This window comes from Akebia trifoliata, chromosome 8, assembly GCF_017979445.1.
Source record: "Akebia trifoliata isolate Shusen 1 chromosome 8, ASM1797944v1, whole genome shotgun sequence".
Taxonomy (NCBI): domain Eukaryota; kingdom Viridiplantae; phylum Streptophyta; class Magnoliopsida; order Ranunculales; family Lardizabalaceae; genus Akebia; species Akebia trifoliata.
Window position 1 is genome coordinate 46,438,003 of NC_141382.1, and position 15,104 is coordinate 46,453,106.

At 34.7% G+C, this 15,104-nt stretch overlaps 2 protein-coding genes across 2 annotated transcripts; one reads left to right on the forward strand and one right to left on the reverse strand.

Annotated features, from left to right (window-relative positions):
- The first annotated feature begins 168 nt into the window (after positions 1 to 168).
- LOC147397228 (zinc finger CCCH domain-containing protein 32-like) lies at positions 169 to 7,260 on the forward strand. Its single transcript, XM_086452760.1, has 3 exons — positions 169 to 384; positions 1,093 to 1,203; positions 5,520 to 7,260. Exons 1-3 carry the CDS (start codon positions 313 to 315, stop codon positions 7,065 to 7,067), a joined length of 1,731 nt encoding a protein of 576 aa, XP_086308886.1. The 5' UTR covers positions 169 to 312; the 3' UTR covers positions 7,068 to 7,260.
- A 1,941-nt stretch (positions 7,261 to 9,201) lies between these two features.
- LOC147397229 (glyoxylase I 4-like) lies at positions 9,202 to 11,201 on the reverse strand. Its single transcript, XM_086452761.1, has 3 exons — positions 10,952 to 11,201; positions 10,742 to 10,847; positions 9,202 to 9,610 (listed from the first exon to the last, which is right to left on the reverse strand). The coding sequence occupies exons 1-3, from the start codon at positions 11,092 to 11,094 to the stop codon at positions 9,353 to 9,355; spliced, it is 507 nt and encodes a 168-aa protein (XP_086308887.1). The 5' UTR covers positions 11,095 to 11,201; the 3' UTR covers positions 9,202 to 9,352.
- Positions 11,202 to 15,104: the final 3,903 nt, after the last annotated feature.

The following is a 15,104-nucleotide window of genomic DNA, read 5'->3' on the forward strand; positions in this document are numbered from 1 at the left end:
TATAATATATATTAATATTTATTTTAATAATATTATTAAAATTTTAATTTTGTTATAAAAAAATATATGGATACAAAAGTAAATTTAATAAAAGTAATGGGCATTTTCTAGAAGGAGGGGAGACGTTCCCTGCACCGACTTGTAAAATTTATATGAACCCAGCTTCAAAAACCCAGACCTATAAAACCCTGAAACCACTTCTCTGTTTGTCTGTCTCTCTCTCTCTTCCATGTCTGCAAGTTCGAGCAGCTCTGGATTCTTAATCTCTCTGATCTAAGAAGCTTTTAGTTTTCTTCAGTTTTTCAATCAAAAATGGATGAAGAAACCCAGAAGCGAAACACAGACTGCGTGTATTTCTTGGCATCTCCCTTCACATGCAAGAAGGTTTGAGAGAAAGATAAAATGATCGCTCTTTAAATTCTCTTCTCGCATTTTTTTTGGATTTCATTTGCGATTTGATCTCTCATTCTTCGTATATATTTCTAATGCTGCAATTAGTCATGTTTCGTTTGTTTTTTCGGTTTTAAATGTGTTTTTGTAGTTTGTACCCCTCGCATTTGAAGGATCTTGGTTTCTAGGGTTTGTATCACGAAGTGATTTAGGGTTTGTAGTCTTTCGAACTTGATGGAAGGATTATATGGGAAAATGTTGTCTGATTCGTCTTCTGATGGTTTTATCTGATCTTACCTGTTTTTTTGTTGGGTTTCTCGGTGTTTCTTTCTTTATTTCTAGAATTTTTCTGTATCTGTATCAAGGATCTTCATTTCTAGGGTTTGTTTTGAAAATCCTTAAAAAATATATATATTTTGTTAAAATTATGCATGTTTTGTTCTTGCCGATTTGGGGATCAAGGTTATCCTTTCTTTGTTATATTTAACCGAATTTGTGTTATCTATTGTAATCTAACTTTCGTTGAATCAACATGCATGAAATATTTTGAGTCTCGAAGTTAGACCTGTGAATATTTGGAAATTATCAACCCTTGTTGAACAAGTTTTGGTAATTTAGTGTCCATTGGTTGCTTAATGAAGGGATTTCTTGTCTGATGGTCTTCTTTGTTGGTAACTTGATGGAGAGGTTTCTGTTTTGCAGGGGTTCGTATGTGAGTATCGACATAGTGAGAGTGCGAGGCTCAACCCGAGGGATTGCTGGTATTGGTTGGCTGGGAATTGTTTGAATCCAACTTGTGCTTTTCGACATCCAGTGAGCTCTTCACTCCATTTGATTTATTTTTGTCTGCTAGAAATCATAATCTCTGGCTTAAATTTGGCATGAATATCTTACATGGGATTATATCAAACCTAGAGTTCAGCTTGATATAATTGTGTCTATAACCTTGGTGCCTGGTGTATTTCCTTCTTTAACGGTTGGCTAAAATTGGAAATCATATCACATTTAAGATGGATATTATTTAGTTTGACTTACCAAAAGGAAAAAAGAAGAAGAATAAATAGTTCAGTTTGATAATGATCTTAGGGTTATTGCCATACTTATATAATTTATTTTCTTTACAGAAAATTACTAAAAAAGGGTTGATATTTTAATTTAATTATGAAAAAGATAACAGTTTGTTGAAAATTACAAAAAATGATTTAACGTGGTGGACTGTCCAACGTTTTTTGAAATCGTAGGATAGTGCAGTGTTTTATGCTTTCAAATCTACCAAAAATGGGACAGTTCGGCGTTTTATTAAGAGAAACACTTTCCTTACTAACCTAGTAAGATTTCAAGCGTTGTTGAGCTAATGTATTACCAAATTAGCAATCCAACACCATAGCCCTCTAGATTTCATGGAAAAACTCAAATCCAAAAACAGAAAATTCAAAAAAAAAAAAAAACACTTTTTTGGGCTTGATACAAGTTTATGAAAATGGACGGCTTCTTAACTCCCAAATTTAAAATTAAACTTTAACGGTGATAAATAATCTTTTCAAGTTTTTTTGTTTATAAAATTCATAGATTTTTCCCTCTACATCTATGTGGGATAGGATCATGTTTTTGTTGCGACAAGGTCAACCCCTTAGTGAGATTTGAAATCTTACTAAGTAAGTACTCTAACTTCTATCTTAGTACACACAGGTACAACGGTTTGGTCGTTCAGATGTGTATGGACATTTTTTGGCATTTCAAAAGATATGAAAGCATGAAATCGCTGACCTGTTGGACAGTCCAACATTTAGATTGGTTTTTGTAATTTTTTAAAAATATTATCTTTTTGGTAAATAATTAGAAATCAACCATTTTTGACATTTTCCCTTTTCTATTTTGATAAGCAGATTTATTGATTGAAAGAAAAACTTATCAAAATAAAGTGAATACATGAAACGAATATGAAATAACAACAAAGAAATGTGAGAGGTCGTGATGACCTCTACCAAATCCTAATTAGAAAACATTTATAGCACTTAATCCAGTGTAGTTAAGGGCGAAAGGCGCACTTAAGGCGCAAAGGTCTCTAGGTGCCTGAAGCACAAGGTGAGGCGCACGCCTGAGAGAAGCAAGACACAATAAAATTATAAAATTCAAAAAAAATAAAATAGTGAAAGATAGGTTTTAAATATTTTTCAATTGTAACTAGTATAAATATGAGTTTTGCAAATATAGTAAAATATTCATTCAATACTTCAAAAAGAAGAAGCGTCAGTAGTTGTAGAAAAATTAGGGAGGACGAATAAGAAAAAGGTAAGTAGAAGCAGGCCAACAACATGTGTCATTGCACCTTCAACATAACAACAATTAGGGTTGTCAATGGTGGGTCCGGTTTGGTCCGGGCTTGGTTGAGCCCTAGCCCATCCCTATTTAGATCAGCCCTATACCCCTAGTGGGCCTAAATCGACTAAACCCTAATGAGCTTGGGCCAAATACAAATGACAAAATGTAAATCTAAATATTTTTAATGGTAGAAAATATACTTTCCAAATAAATCTTTTTGGTATCTAAAGACTATAAAAAATAAAATACATTTACTGTATTCTATTTTAAGTGAGGCGTGTGCTTGGTGTGCCTTGCACTTTGACCGGGGCGTAGTCAAGGCGTGTGCTTGGTGTGCCTTGCACTTTGACCGGGGCGTAGTCAAGGCATGCGCCTTGGTATGCCTCATTTTAATTGCCCGGCCTCACATTTATTAAGGCATCTTCGGTCTATCCGGCCTTGAGGAGCACCAAGGCACTTGCCTTGACTGTACTGACTTAATCAACTTAGATTGTATACTGTGCCTTACCCCACCCATTGATCAAGACTTATAATCTAAAACCAATATCTTTGAAGAAGAGATCCTACGTTCGGGAATAACTTAGACATCTTAAACAACAAAGAATTGATGTTTAACTTGCAAACTTTCACTACCTCCTCTCCCACAAACACCTTACAATATCTTTCCTTCCAAATCTCTTGCAAGACAGAGAATGATCAAAATCTTTGAAAATCTAAGTAGATCCTGGAGTGATGTATTCATTGCCCGTGGGGACTGACCAAAATCTGCTTCCCCTTTACTAAAGCCCCTTGCTCTAGATTAATCACTGATGGAAGAATTTTCGTTGTCCTTGTGGTCAATATTTTAGCTATGGTCTTGTAAGAAGGTCCAACAAAGCAAATCTATCTATCCACAATGTCCTTCATTCATTTTATATAGGGTTGAGAGTCACAACCATGTTATTTGAGTAGTTGAGGTTAGAGTGCTATTGAAAAGCTTTGACAACCATCATAAAATCATTTTTGATGATATCCCAACTAGATTTGAAGAAAGTCAAGGAATTTGTTGCCATCAAGAACTCTGATTGATCCCCACACTTATTCAAAAGGTGTCGCTAGCCACGATTGATGACACGAACTGATCTGACGGAACAATGTGTTTTCCAGAAGAGGTCTTACACCAGCCTATTCAGAGCACTTCTCCCTTTAGAACTTCACAAGCTCATCACAAATTGACTCCTCACTCATCTAGGAATCATTGATCACTATTCACTAGTGATGTCGAATTTGGCCCAAAGTTGATTTTTATCCCTTGATATTGAAGGTGCATATGCATCCAAGAACACCCATGCAAAATCCTTGCCTATGTAATTAACCTGAGATGACATTGAAAAAATTTCTATTAAGGATGTAGAAATGTTAATCACTTTGGTATCCCACATTATTGGGGTTTCCCAAACTAAGGGGTAGGAATGTCTAGTAAAAATTGAGGGTATAGAAATACCCGGGAGTGTCCACTTTCGTTATCTCAGGTCTATTATGATTAAGGATGAATAGATTGTGGGAGATGTTTCCCATGGAATCAGAGCTAGGTGGTTTAAGTGGAGGTGTGTTTCTAGAGTGCAATTTGACATACACATCCAATCAAATTAGAAGGAACATTTTATAAAATGGTAGTACGACCAGCTATGCTTTATGGAGCAAAATGTTTGCATTCGGGAAGCATCATGTGAAAATGTAGGAGTAGCTCCAATAGGCGATTGATTTAGAGAAAGTCGATTGAGATGGTGTGTGCATGTTCAACAAAGGTCGATTACAGCCCTAGTTAGAAGAAACATTCAAGTTGAAGGTCTTAAGTGAGAGAAAAAAACCTAAAAAGAATGTGGATGGAGATAGTGAAAGTAGATATGAACAAACTTTCAATAATGCCTTTAGCTGCCAGTCCCAATCTCGTGAATCTCCCTGGCCAAACCAAACTTGCCCAGCTATTTGGCGGGCTTCTCATGGTTGATGCTGCCTTCCAAAAGTAGAGACGTGGAATGAAGATTACTCCATCCTTACCACTACCTCTGTTTGTTGGTTGCTTCCGTTGGACAGAAGGGATGAAGAAAATCTCTATTTGTTTAATCTTAGTTCCAACTTCTAACTTTATGTTCTTTCCTATTAAGATTCTGAACTGCACCAAAATCTCACGCCATTTTTCTTCAAATGATAGATCAATATAAATTCTCATTTCCAAAATATTCTTGAGAGACCATTCAGCAATTATGGCAATCCTAAAATGGATTAAGAGAAACCATTATGATGCAAAATGTATCAATTTTCTAGGGTTGAGGCACTTGTTAAGATTTATGGGAAAGAAATATTCTAAAGAGACCAGTACCGTCTTTTGGGTTCAATTAACAACACAGATGGATTAGGATACTGTAAGGAATGAATGGGAGGGCTATAGGAAAGACAACTATAAGTAAGCCCCAAGAAAAGAAAATAGACTCAATTGAGATGGTTTGGGCATATGTACAATGAGGACATAATACATATTGAGGAGTGGTTTGGTACAATTTGAAGACCCTAAAGGAGATCAAAAGGAAGGTCGGAAATGATGTGAATGGAAGTACTGAAGTAGTAAGACACAAGTCTTGAGTGAAGGCGAAGTAGGATTTCTTTTGCCTACCCCAATGTTTGGGATAAGTGAAAGATAATGATGATAATGATATTTTGTTTCTTAATGAATTGTAGAGTATTTTATGTTGGACTTTTCAACATGCTTAATTCATCCGTCCCATCTTTATGTTATTTCAACTAATTAATGCTCTCCTATTTTGCAGCCATTAGATGGGGTCACTGAAACTAAATTGGAGCCCACTTCTTTGCCGCATCAGGCATCTGTACCACCCATGAGCAAGACCACAGTCCCTTGTTATTTTTACTTCAACAGCTTTTGCAACAAAGGAGAGAGTTGCGCTTTTCTGCATGATAGTAACACAGTCACACCTGCTTTGAAATCATCCAAAACAGCTTCCACGGTTACTAGTGCTAATCCCCTGGAACATAGGACACTCAGTGGAAGTGATATAGTGCAAGAATCAATAAAAGCACCACCACCTCCTACACCATTGGAGACCACATTGAAGGCTGTGGAGAATGTTCAGTTTCAGTCTAAGAAGGATCTCCAAGAATCAGCTCCTGACAATGATGTGGACCAAAAAATCCCCTCACCACAGATATCAATGCCTGGGTATGAAGAGGCAGTAATTAATTCGGAGACTCTGCTTCCAACAGAAGACTTCATTGATGACAGATCCATCCAACGCATGGATCAGAGTTCAGAGGAGCAGGTTGATGGCCACATCGAATCAGAGGAGTGGTTGGAATCGTCCCCAGGGTTTGATGTACTTGTGGATGATGGATCGGGGAATTTGGATTGTCCTGATGATCCAAACTATGTACTGGATCATGAGAGCAATGCCAGGGGGCTCCATGACCATTTATTCCAGTATGATTACGAAGATTCAGTTGGGTACAATCCAGTTGAATACTCAGATGCAGGAATTTTGTATGAACATGGGATGTATGACTCTTACGATCATGTGGAGAATGACCATGTTTCTGATTATGTACAAAGAGTTCCCAAGCGCTCGAGGGAGATGACACTGGATCCTATGTTGTTCCAGGAGAGGAAACTCAATGACCAGAATGATTTGGATCTTCGGAATCACCTAAGGAAGCATAGGAGGATTGATGGTCGTCAAGCTTCACATAACCCAAGGAGGCATGGCTCGTCTCGTCTTAATGACAACTCTCAAAAACTGGCAAGAAGGCATGGTAGACGCCACCCATCCCAGGGAAGGGAGGCATGGGAGGTGAGAAAGAATATGCTTGGTTTGCAAAGTGAGAACGATACCAGGTCAAATGATAATCCTAGACATGGCAGGTCAAGGCACTCGCAGCGTAGGCATAACAGGTCCAGGCAGCGTGAGAAGGAAAGCCAAAGGCAGGCTAGACCACCACGATTTATTTCTTCTGAGATTTCGAGGGACACAGTTTCAAGGGAGACAGGACCCACTCAGGAGTCGACCACATTTGCGGGACCTAAGACCCTTGCCCAGATCAAAGAAGAGAAAAGAAAAGCCAGAGCAACCGAAGATGGCTTTGAAAACACAACGCGGCATAGCATAAGTGCATCTGAACACTTGGACAGAAGTAGGCTGCGTTTAATGAGTGACGACTTCGCTCACAACAACAACAACAGATCAAAGCGTTATCACACCGAGCGTGCTATGAATCATGTTCATTCTGACAAAGATCTGAATGATTTTGTAGATGAAGATGACGACGAGGGACTTGAGAAGAAGCTTGCTGCCATATTATCTTGATTCTCCTAAGAAGGCTATCTCATATTACTAGTAGTATCTTAAACCTAGAATAGGCCTTAGTTTTGCTTCTGCCCGTTTTAGATTTACAATGTTTCTTTTATCATCGCAGCCATGTCTTAGCATGTCCTCATATCATGTACAGAACTTATGCTTTCCCAAAATATTTGCTTTGTGACAAAGATCAATCCAAAAATCTTCCCTTTATTCATAAAAATAAAATAAAAAATAAAAAATAAAAAAAAAATCTTACCCATCTCTCTGGAACCATATTTCTTGTAGGTTTCTTCCTTGTATGATCGGTGTTCAGTTCTTGGATTATTCTAATAGTTGCTTTGACCCAGAACTTGGGAAAAGCTTATGTTGTCCATCTACCTTTACCTTCCATATCTTTTTGTGATGTTTAGTTTCTGCATGGGGGGCCCTTTAAGCATGTATCATGGAGCAGTTATGTGGTCTGTCTTGTAGACAATCACACAAAAGTCTTTAGATGGCATTGTGCGCGGTCCATGGGGGATTAAGCATGTCAATTTGCTGAGATATCACACTATTTACATTCTCACATCTTACCACGAAAGGAGTGGAAATTGTCCAGGTGAACGTTGTCCACCTGGACGAATAGGTATAGCTAGTTGACGAGTAATCATGATCAGGTCCCTGTTTGTTCATTGATTAAATTTATTCAGACATTTTGTCCGATCAATTCAGAACTAAATATTGAGATCCAATAAGCTATATCGCAAACTGTCATCTTGGTTATATGAAGTTGAATGATTGTCATCGAGAAAAAAAGGCTCTTAAATTGAACAACTATTAGGCATAAAGCTTCACGCAACAAAATTTTAGAAAATGTACATGGGTTTGAAGATTATTCAACCAAAAAACTTGTCTAATAATTCAAGGGGAAAATGATTCCACGGTATGATTGCACCCTTTTAAAAAAAGGGATGTGATACTACCGTACCATTATGTTATGAATATGCATCGTAAATGATTTTATTATAAAGAACAAAGAGGAATGAACGCGGTTTTTGGTACACAGATGATGTGGTAATGGCACAGAACCATATATCTTTTTCGTGTGTATCCCGAAGAAAAAGATCTATGGTTCTGGGCCAGTATCTGGGCTTCGCCCAGTCTATAGACTATGGTCTTATCCAAGGGCTAGTCCCGGACACCCACATTACTCGCACCAGTTTGGAAATCCTCGGAGTTAATGTGCATGGATCCTTGATTAAGATGGAATCATGAATGGATGTGATTTTATCTAAATTTATGAGGTACATGTTATCCTTAAACCAATCCATTCATGACTTGTTATTTTATGAAGATAAAGGGAAAGTTACCATTTTTTTACTAGAAGTTGGCATTTGAAATTCACCACCATAAGAAGTGGGCTGCCTTTATTTTCTGGAAACTTGAAAATTCTCAATATAGAGAAAGACAAGTATGAAATGTGCAGAGACAAACCTCTCTCTTTATCATTCAAATGTCAACAAACATACCTCTTCACTTCCCCCCTTCTGATATAGTAGTAAATAATTGATCAAATATGAAATTCTTACAAAATGTTACTAAAAAATTTCAAAAATTAAATTAAATTTTGAATTTTTTTTTTCGTTAACCGAGGTGTCGGGGCCTCCGAAGGAATTTGAGGTGTGGTCCGGGTCATCTCTCCAATCCTTTGGGGTTAAAAACTTAAATATATTAATTTATCTAAAAAATATTTCATAATTCTGACTGTCAAAGATTGCTCCACATTGCCCTACAGTTGGTCTTCCAATTTAAGAAGACATTCTGTAATATTAATTTGAAATTTTTTTGAACTATTGAATTAAACTGCTGAATCGAACATTCAAGAATTTACTATGATTCCAAACCCATCATGAGAGAAGAAAAATAAATAAAAACTTGAATCCAAGACCAAACTTTCATGGATAAATGGGTCCACCTTTGGAGAGTGGTGGTGGATCAAACATTACTCATTAACAATTGAACTACCCAATTCAAATTTTCCCAATACATTAATCTCAAAGATAAGTCCATAACTCCTAATATTTCCTCAAAAAATTTATAGAGGATCAAACAAATTCAGAACTCCAACTCTTTTGAGCAAAACCACAATTATTAGAACAAGTTGGAAAAAAAAAAACCTTAAGACACATGGAACATGGAAAGAAAGATGACAGAGACGAATGAACACACTTTGATGAGAGAATTTAATCACCTCATGTGAGAACAAGACAAGGAAGGAAGGCTATATATATATAATCTTCCTTAATATAATTTTAACTTGCCCTTGGAAGACACTGCTGCACCATGGGTGGTTGTTGCTGTAAATTGATACGAAAGCAAGCTCGAACGGGTTCTTCTCCGACAAGAGGAATCACTGGCAGATTGTCACAGTTGCATATCTCAATCATGAACCCATCTGGGTCATGGAAAAACAATTGATCCACACATATCCCTCCTTCCATTACAACCCTCTTCACATACTCTATCCCAGCCTCCTTGAGCTTTCCTTCCACTGCAACCATACTCTCACACTACCAAAAAACAAAAACAAAAAAAAAAAGGGTAATTTAGTCATTTCACATTATCAACATCATTCTCACACTACAAAAGGGTCATTCTCACACTTAAAAAAAAAAACGTAATTTGGTCATTTCACATGAACAAAAAATGGGTAGGAAGACTTTCATGGGCTAGAAGTTATTTAAAGGGTTATTTACACATACCCCTCAATGTTTGGGTCATATTAGAAATACCCCTTGTTTAAAAAAATGATGGCATCCTCCCCCCTTCCCTCTTTCATGGTTTTGTACAATAGATAGTAGCATCAAATGATTTAAATTCCCTCCTCTTCAACCTGAAATCTTTATTCGGATAAACTACTTTTAACCTATTTAACCTCGTCTTCAGTGTAATGTAAAAAATCATATTTTTTTCTACTAAAAATTCATCATTCTACTTCCCGAAAAATTCCATCATGTTCTCAAGGTTTGAAGGTTTAGGTAAGAGATAATCTTAAGGTTTAAGATGAGCATGGTTTTAAATCTCGTACAAGACTGAGACAACTTGTCCAATACGTCTCGGTATTGTCCACCAATAAGACCGATAGACAAGTCAAACGTATCGGACAAGATTTAAAATCACGGTACATTTTTCTCATTGTTGAACAAGATGACTCAAATGTATCGAAAAACTAGTCCCAAACGACTCAGTCTCATTCGTGGATGAGACAAGACGTCAAAACAAGTTTTAAAACCATGAAGATGAGAGTAACAAACTTCAACTTTAACCTAAGTTTGGTTTGGGGAGAAAATCAAAGGGTTTTTAGCTTAGTGCTTGTAGATAGGGACATTTAGTTCATTTTATTAGTCTCTAAAAGCCCTAGATCAAAGGGGCACGTCAGCATTTTGAAAAATAAGGGAGGTATCTCTAATAATGACCTAAATGAGGGGTGCATGTCTAAATCACCAAAAGCATGGCTGGCTGGCAATTTCTATACTAACCATATCTTAAGTCCAAGCAATTGTTTTAATGAAGATTCATGGATGAATCATCACCCAATAAAACATGTTTAGAGTGCTATTTACTATTTTACCACATTAAGAAGAAAAAAAACACATTTGGAAATTTTCTAGAAAATCATCAAAATCTGTATAATAATTTACCTGAAAAGAAATGTGATTATCCTTGGGATTAATCTCGCCTTTCTTTGGCATGTTTTCAGGATCTTCCGATTGCAGTAGATGAATGCCGATTCCATAGTTAAACAACCTACACACACAAATTAACAAGAAATTATAATAAAAAAAATCAAAATCAAAACTGTTTTTTTCTTTTTTATTGAATTTGTTATATGGGTATTTCTTAAAATTTACCAAGCTCCATCAAAATCAAAAGATCCCGGCCTCCTTATTGGGAAAAACCCAAGAAGATTTTGATAGAAATCAATTGATTTCTCCACTGATTTGCACAGAAGTGAGATATGGTTCAATGATGTAAGTTGCAGTAAACCTTCCATGATCGCCAAATATTAAGAAATTAACAAATTAAAAAAAAAAAATCAAGAGAGAGCAAGAATTGATGGAAATAACGAAAATCCAAAACCCTAAATTTGAAAAAAAAAAAAAAAAAAAACAAAGACAGAGAAAGAAACGTGAAGGAAAGATAGAACACAAAAACGTTTGTGTGATTCGAAGATAGAGGAAATTAAGAGATAAGTATCAAAGATAGAGAGGAAATATTGCAGCTTATTACGGAACTACTCGCAAAAGAGGGGAATTTATAGAAGGTCCAATACATTACATGCATGACACGTGTCCTTTTATACACGTGGTGTATACTTTTGTGTTTTACACTCGATGTGACGTTGCTGACTCGGACAACGATCCTCACCGTCCATTTATGGGTTAGATTTTTTTTATTGGAATTTTGTATAATTTAATCAGAATCATCTATGGAGGTATATTTGATCATCATTAGTTGTAAAGGTCCAAAAAACAAAGACAGCATGACTAAAAGATGTTTTTAAATATTATTTTAAAAGTGTAACTTTCCTACTTTATGTCGAGTAAGCTCCTAGTGGATATGAGACTTATTAATTCATGAATTAATATATATTAAAATACTTAAAACATATAATATTTTAAAAATTAAAGAAAAATTTAGAAAAATATAATATTGACATTGACATGAGGTGAATAATAAAAAAATTATTTTGAATTGTAGTCATGATTTTAAAATCTTGTATCTTGTCTGACGTCGTCTCCTATCCATGTTACGATTTGTTTGAGTCATTTTTGTTTCTAATTTTTTTTTATTGGAAGGTGGATTAGAGGATTCTGAGTCACAAACTTCAATCTTATCGGTACCTAAATTATTTTATTAAAAAAATATAAAATTCAGATAACTCAATTGAGTTTTGATAAACTTGAACAATATTTTCAAAATATCGAATGAGTCATCTCAGACAAGTCAATGTGATGGTTCATTAACATAGCTCTATCTCACTCAGTTGCCTTTTGAGACTAGTATGACTTGTCATAGTCATCTTGATCTTATATGAGTTTTTAAACCACGTTTTTGAAATATATCAACCAAGACTTATACAAAACATGCAATGTTTCGTGAATATATCGGAATAGACTTATCGGAATATATCAACCAAGACTTATACGAAACATTCAATGTTTGATTAAGTCATAAAAATAATAATTTTTATTGAAGTTAAATTCATACAAAAGATCTTAAAAGTAGAAGTAGATTGCAAATACAATTTGTGCTTCATAGAAACCTACTTTTAAGAAAACTATGTTTTGGAATCTAAGTGGTCAATAGTCGTGGTGGTTGATACTTGTTGTGCAATGTTTTAGTCTGACTAAATAACATTTTAGTATGACTAAATTAGTTATATTTAGGTAGATGTGACGAAAGGTCAAAAATTGGCCCCAATGCGTGAGTTTAATTATTAAAAGGAATTGGGGAAGAAACTAGAATCATCAAACTCACTGTCACCATTACCATGAAATATATTAATTAGAGTGATATATATATATTAAAAGGAGTTGACGTCTCATCTCATCCATGGACTAGACCGAGTTGTCTTAGACTAGACAATCTATTTGATTGATTTACATATATTTAAATTAAAACAATTATGTTTTTTTTTTTTTTTTTTTCATAAAATACGATAGATTAAATCATGTTTTGTCATAAAATCATATTTTATTTATGTAATAAATATTTAAATTCTAAAAAAATTAATTATTTTAATCAAAATCCCGATTAAGTAGGTTGAGATTTTCAAAATATCATCCAAGACATCCTCGGACATCCTGTCTATCTCATGAGATGATGTAAATGTTGAGACATCGTGTATATTCATATTGTTGTTGAACGAGATTGAGACGGCTTGCACTAATCATCCCCAGACAAGATTAAAATCATGTTGGGATCAAAGATACATTATTACAAGTTAAGGCATAAAAGGAAGAAAGAAAGGTTGAAACTAATATAAGAAACAAATTATCACCAATTTTTTTTTTTTTTGTCTGAAATAATCAGCTTGATTAGTTTTAAAAACTGTGATTTTTTCAGTCCATCCCACCACCTAATTTTTTTTTCCGGCCTACTTGTAATTATTTTTATTTTTATAAAACTATAAATAAATAACATAAAAGAGTGAAACGCTCCAAAATAGCCTTTTGGACGATTTTACCCTTTATTGTAAGTCAAAAGAGAAGATTTCTCTTTTTTTCCTTTAGGTTCAGTCGATCATACCCATTGGTGTTTATTTCCTTATTTAAAACCTCAAAGTCACCCAAACAATGGAAAAATCTCATTACCATCTACCCCATTGAAAATTCAAAATCTTAACTTCACAATCTTCCTCTTTTCAGTCCCTTAATACATTGAGTTTTCAAAAGAATATTATATAAAGGGTAAAATCATCCAAAAGAGTAAAATTACTAATTATTCTCAGAGAAATTGAACAAAAAAAGTCTTACAATTTAAAGGGTATCCCCACGTGGTTTTAAAACTCGTCCGAGACTGAGATGCATCGCTGAGTTAACTCAGTATCGAAGCTGAATAGACCAACTCACAAATCACTTTTTTGACCAAGATATTATATTTTATGTTTAATTTTTTTTATTTTTTGAATAAGACATTTCAAATGTATCGAAAAATTTATTCAAAATGACTCGATATCGACCTGGACGAGATGAGACACCATGGTACCCCACATGGTATTAAGTAATAGAGATGGTGGTTGAAAGTTGAGAATCTCTAATTGGCTCAACAAGGCAGAAACAAGATAGACATGTTGAGAGTTTTCTAGATTCTTCCCTTCTGTAGGCCCTACCATCTCCAAAAAGGTCTAAGGGCCCCTGCATTAGCTGGGTGGTACACCCATGGTTGTTCAGCACTACAAGCACTAAGCTGTGAGATTTTTGTGATTTAGGCTTACCCCTCAAGGTTTTGGTGGATATTTTTACATACCCTTTTATATTTTCTAACTTATGAAATACTCTTTGACCTCAGTCTTCTATGCTATATTTAAAGAAAATGACGTAAATATCCATGATCAACATCTAGACCAAAAAACACTAACCTCAAAGCCAGCCATCATACATTTGGTGATTTAGACACACCATTGCTTTTGGTGAATATTGGAGATAAAACCTTTGAAGCGGACGACCAACTTCAAAATTTTGATAAAACTCTCTTCTTTCTGGACACGTAATTAGGGGAGTCATGGATAGTCGAAAATTCAAATTTGAAAAATTGGATATTATCCGATATTTTCGGATATTGGATTCGAATTCGGATAATTTTATATATTCGAATCCTTATTGGATACAGATTCGAATATTAACGTTTCGAATCCGATAATATATAATTCAAAATAATATATAATATATATTATTTTATTTGATTTATTTATTATATATATAGTACAATATATAATGGGTTTTTTAAATAATAAAAAATCAATTGGATAAGGAAAAATTATATTTTTTTTAATATACAATTTATTTGAATTCTAATCGAATATTATCTAATATCTGATAGGATAATTGAATTCGAATTCGGATAGAGTTTTAGAACATCCGTCAAATTCGAATTCAAATTCAAATATCAGATAAAATTTTTAAATTTGAATTCGGATATTGCTGTATCTATACCGATAAGCATCCGTTGACAACCCTACACGTAAAGTATCCAATGAGGTATCCCAAATATTTATGAAAAATAAGGATGTGAAATAAATACAAAAAGATTCATGTCATGTTGGTTCCCTAAAATTCTGAGGGGGGATTGCCCACTCCAAAGTTGGACTTGTCAAACTATAGACCTCCTCTTCTATGAATGTTTATTATAAAATGACCTAAATGCCCTCTTCTTAGACTAATTTGATATTCATCCTTTCTTTAATCCATTAACCTTGAATCTATTTGTAGAAAATATTGCCCCACCAAATTATCTATCATTTTTTTTTTTTAAAACCATATCTTATTACTGAGAGTTGAA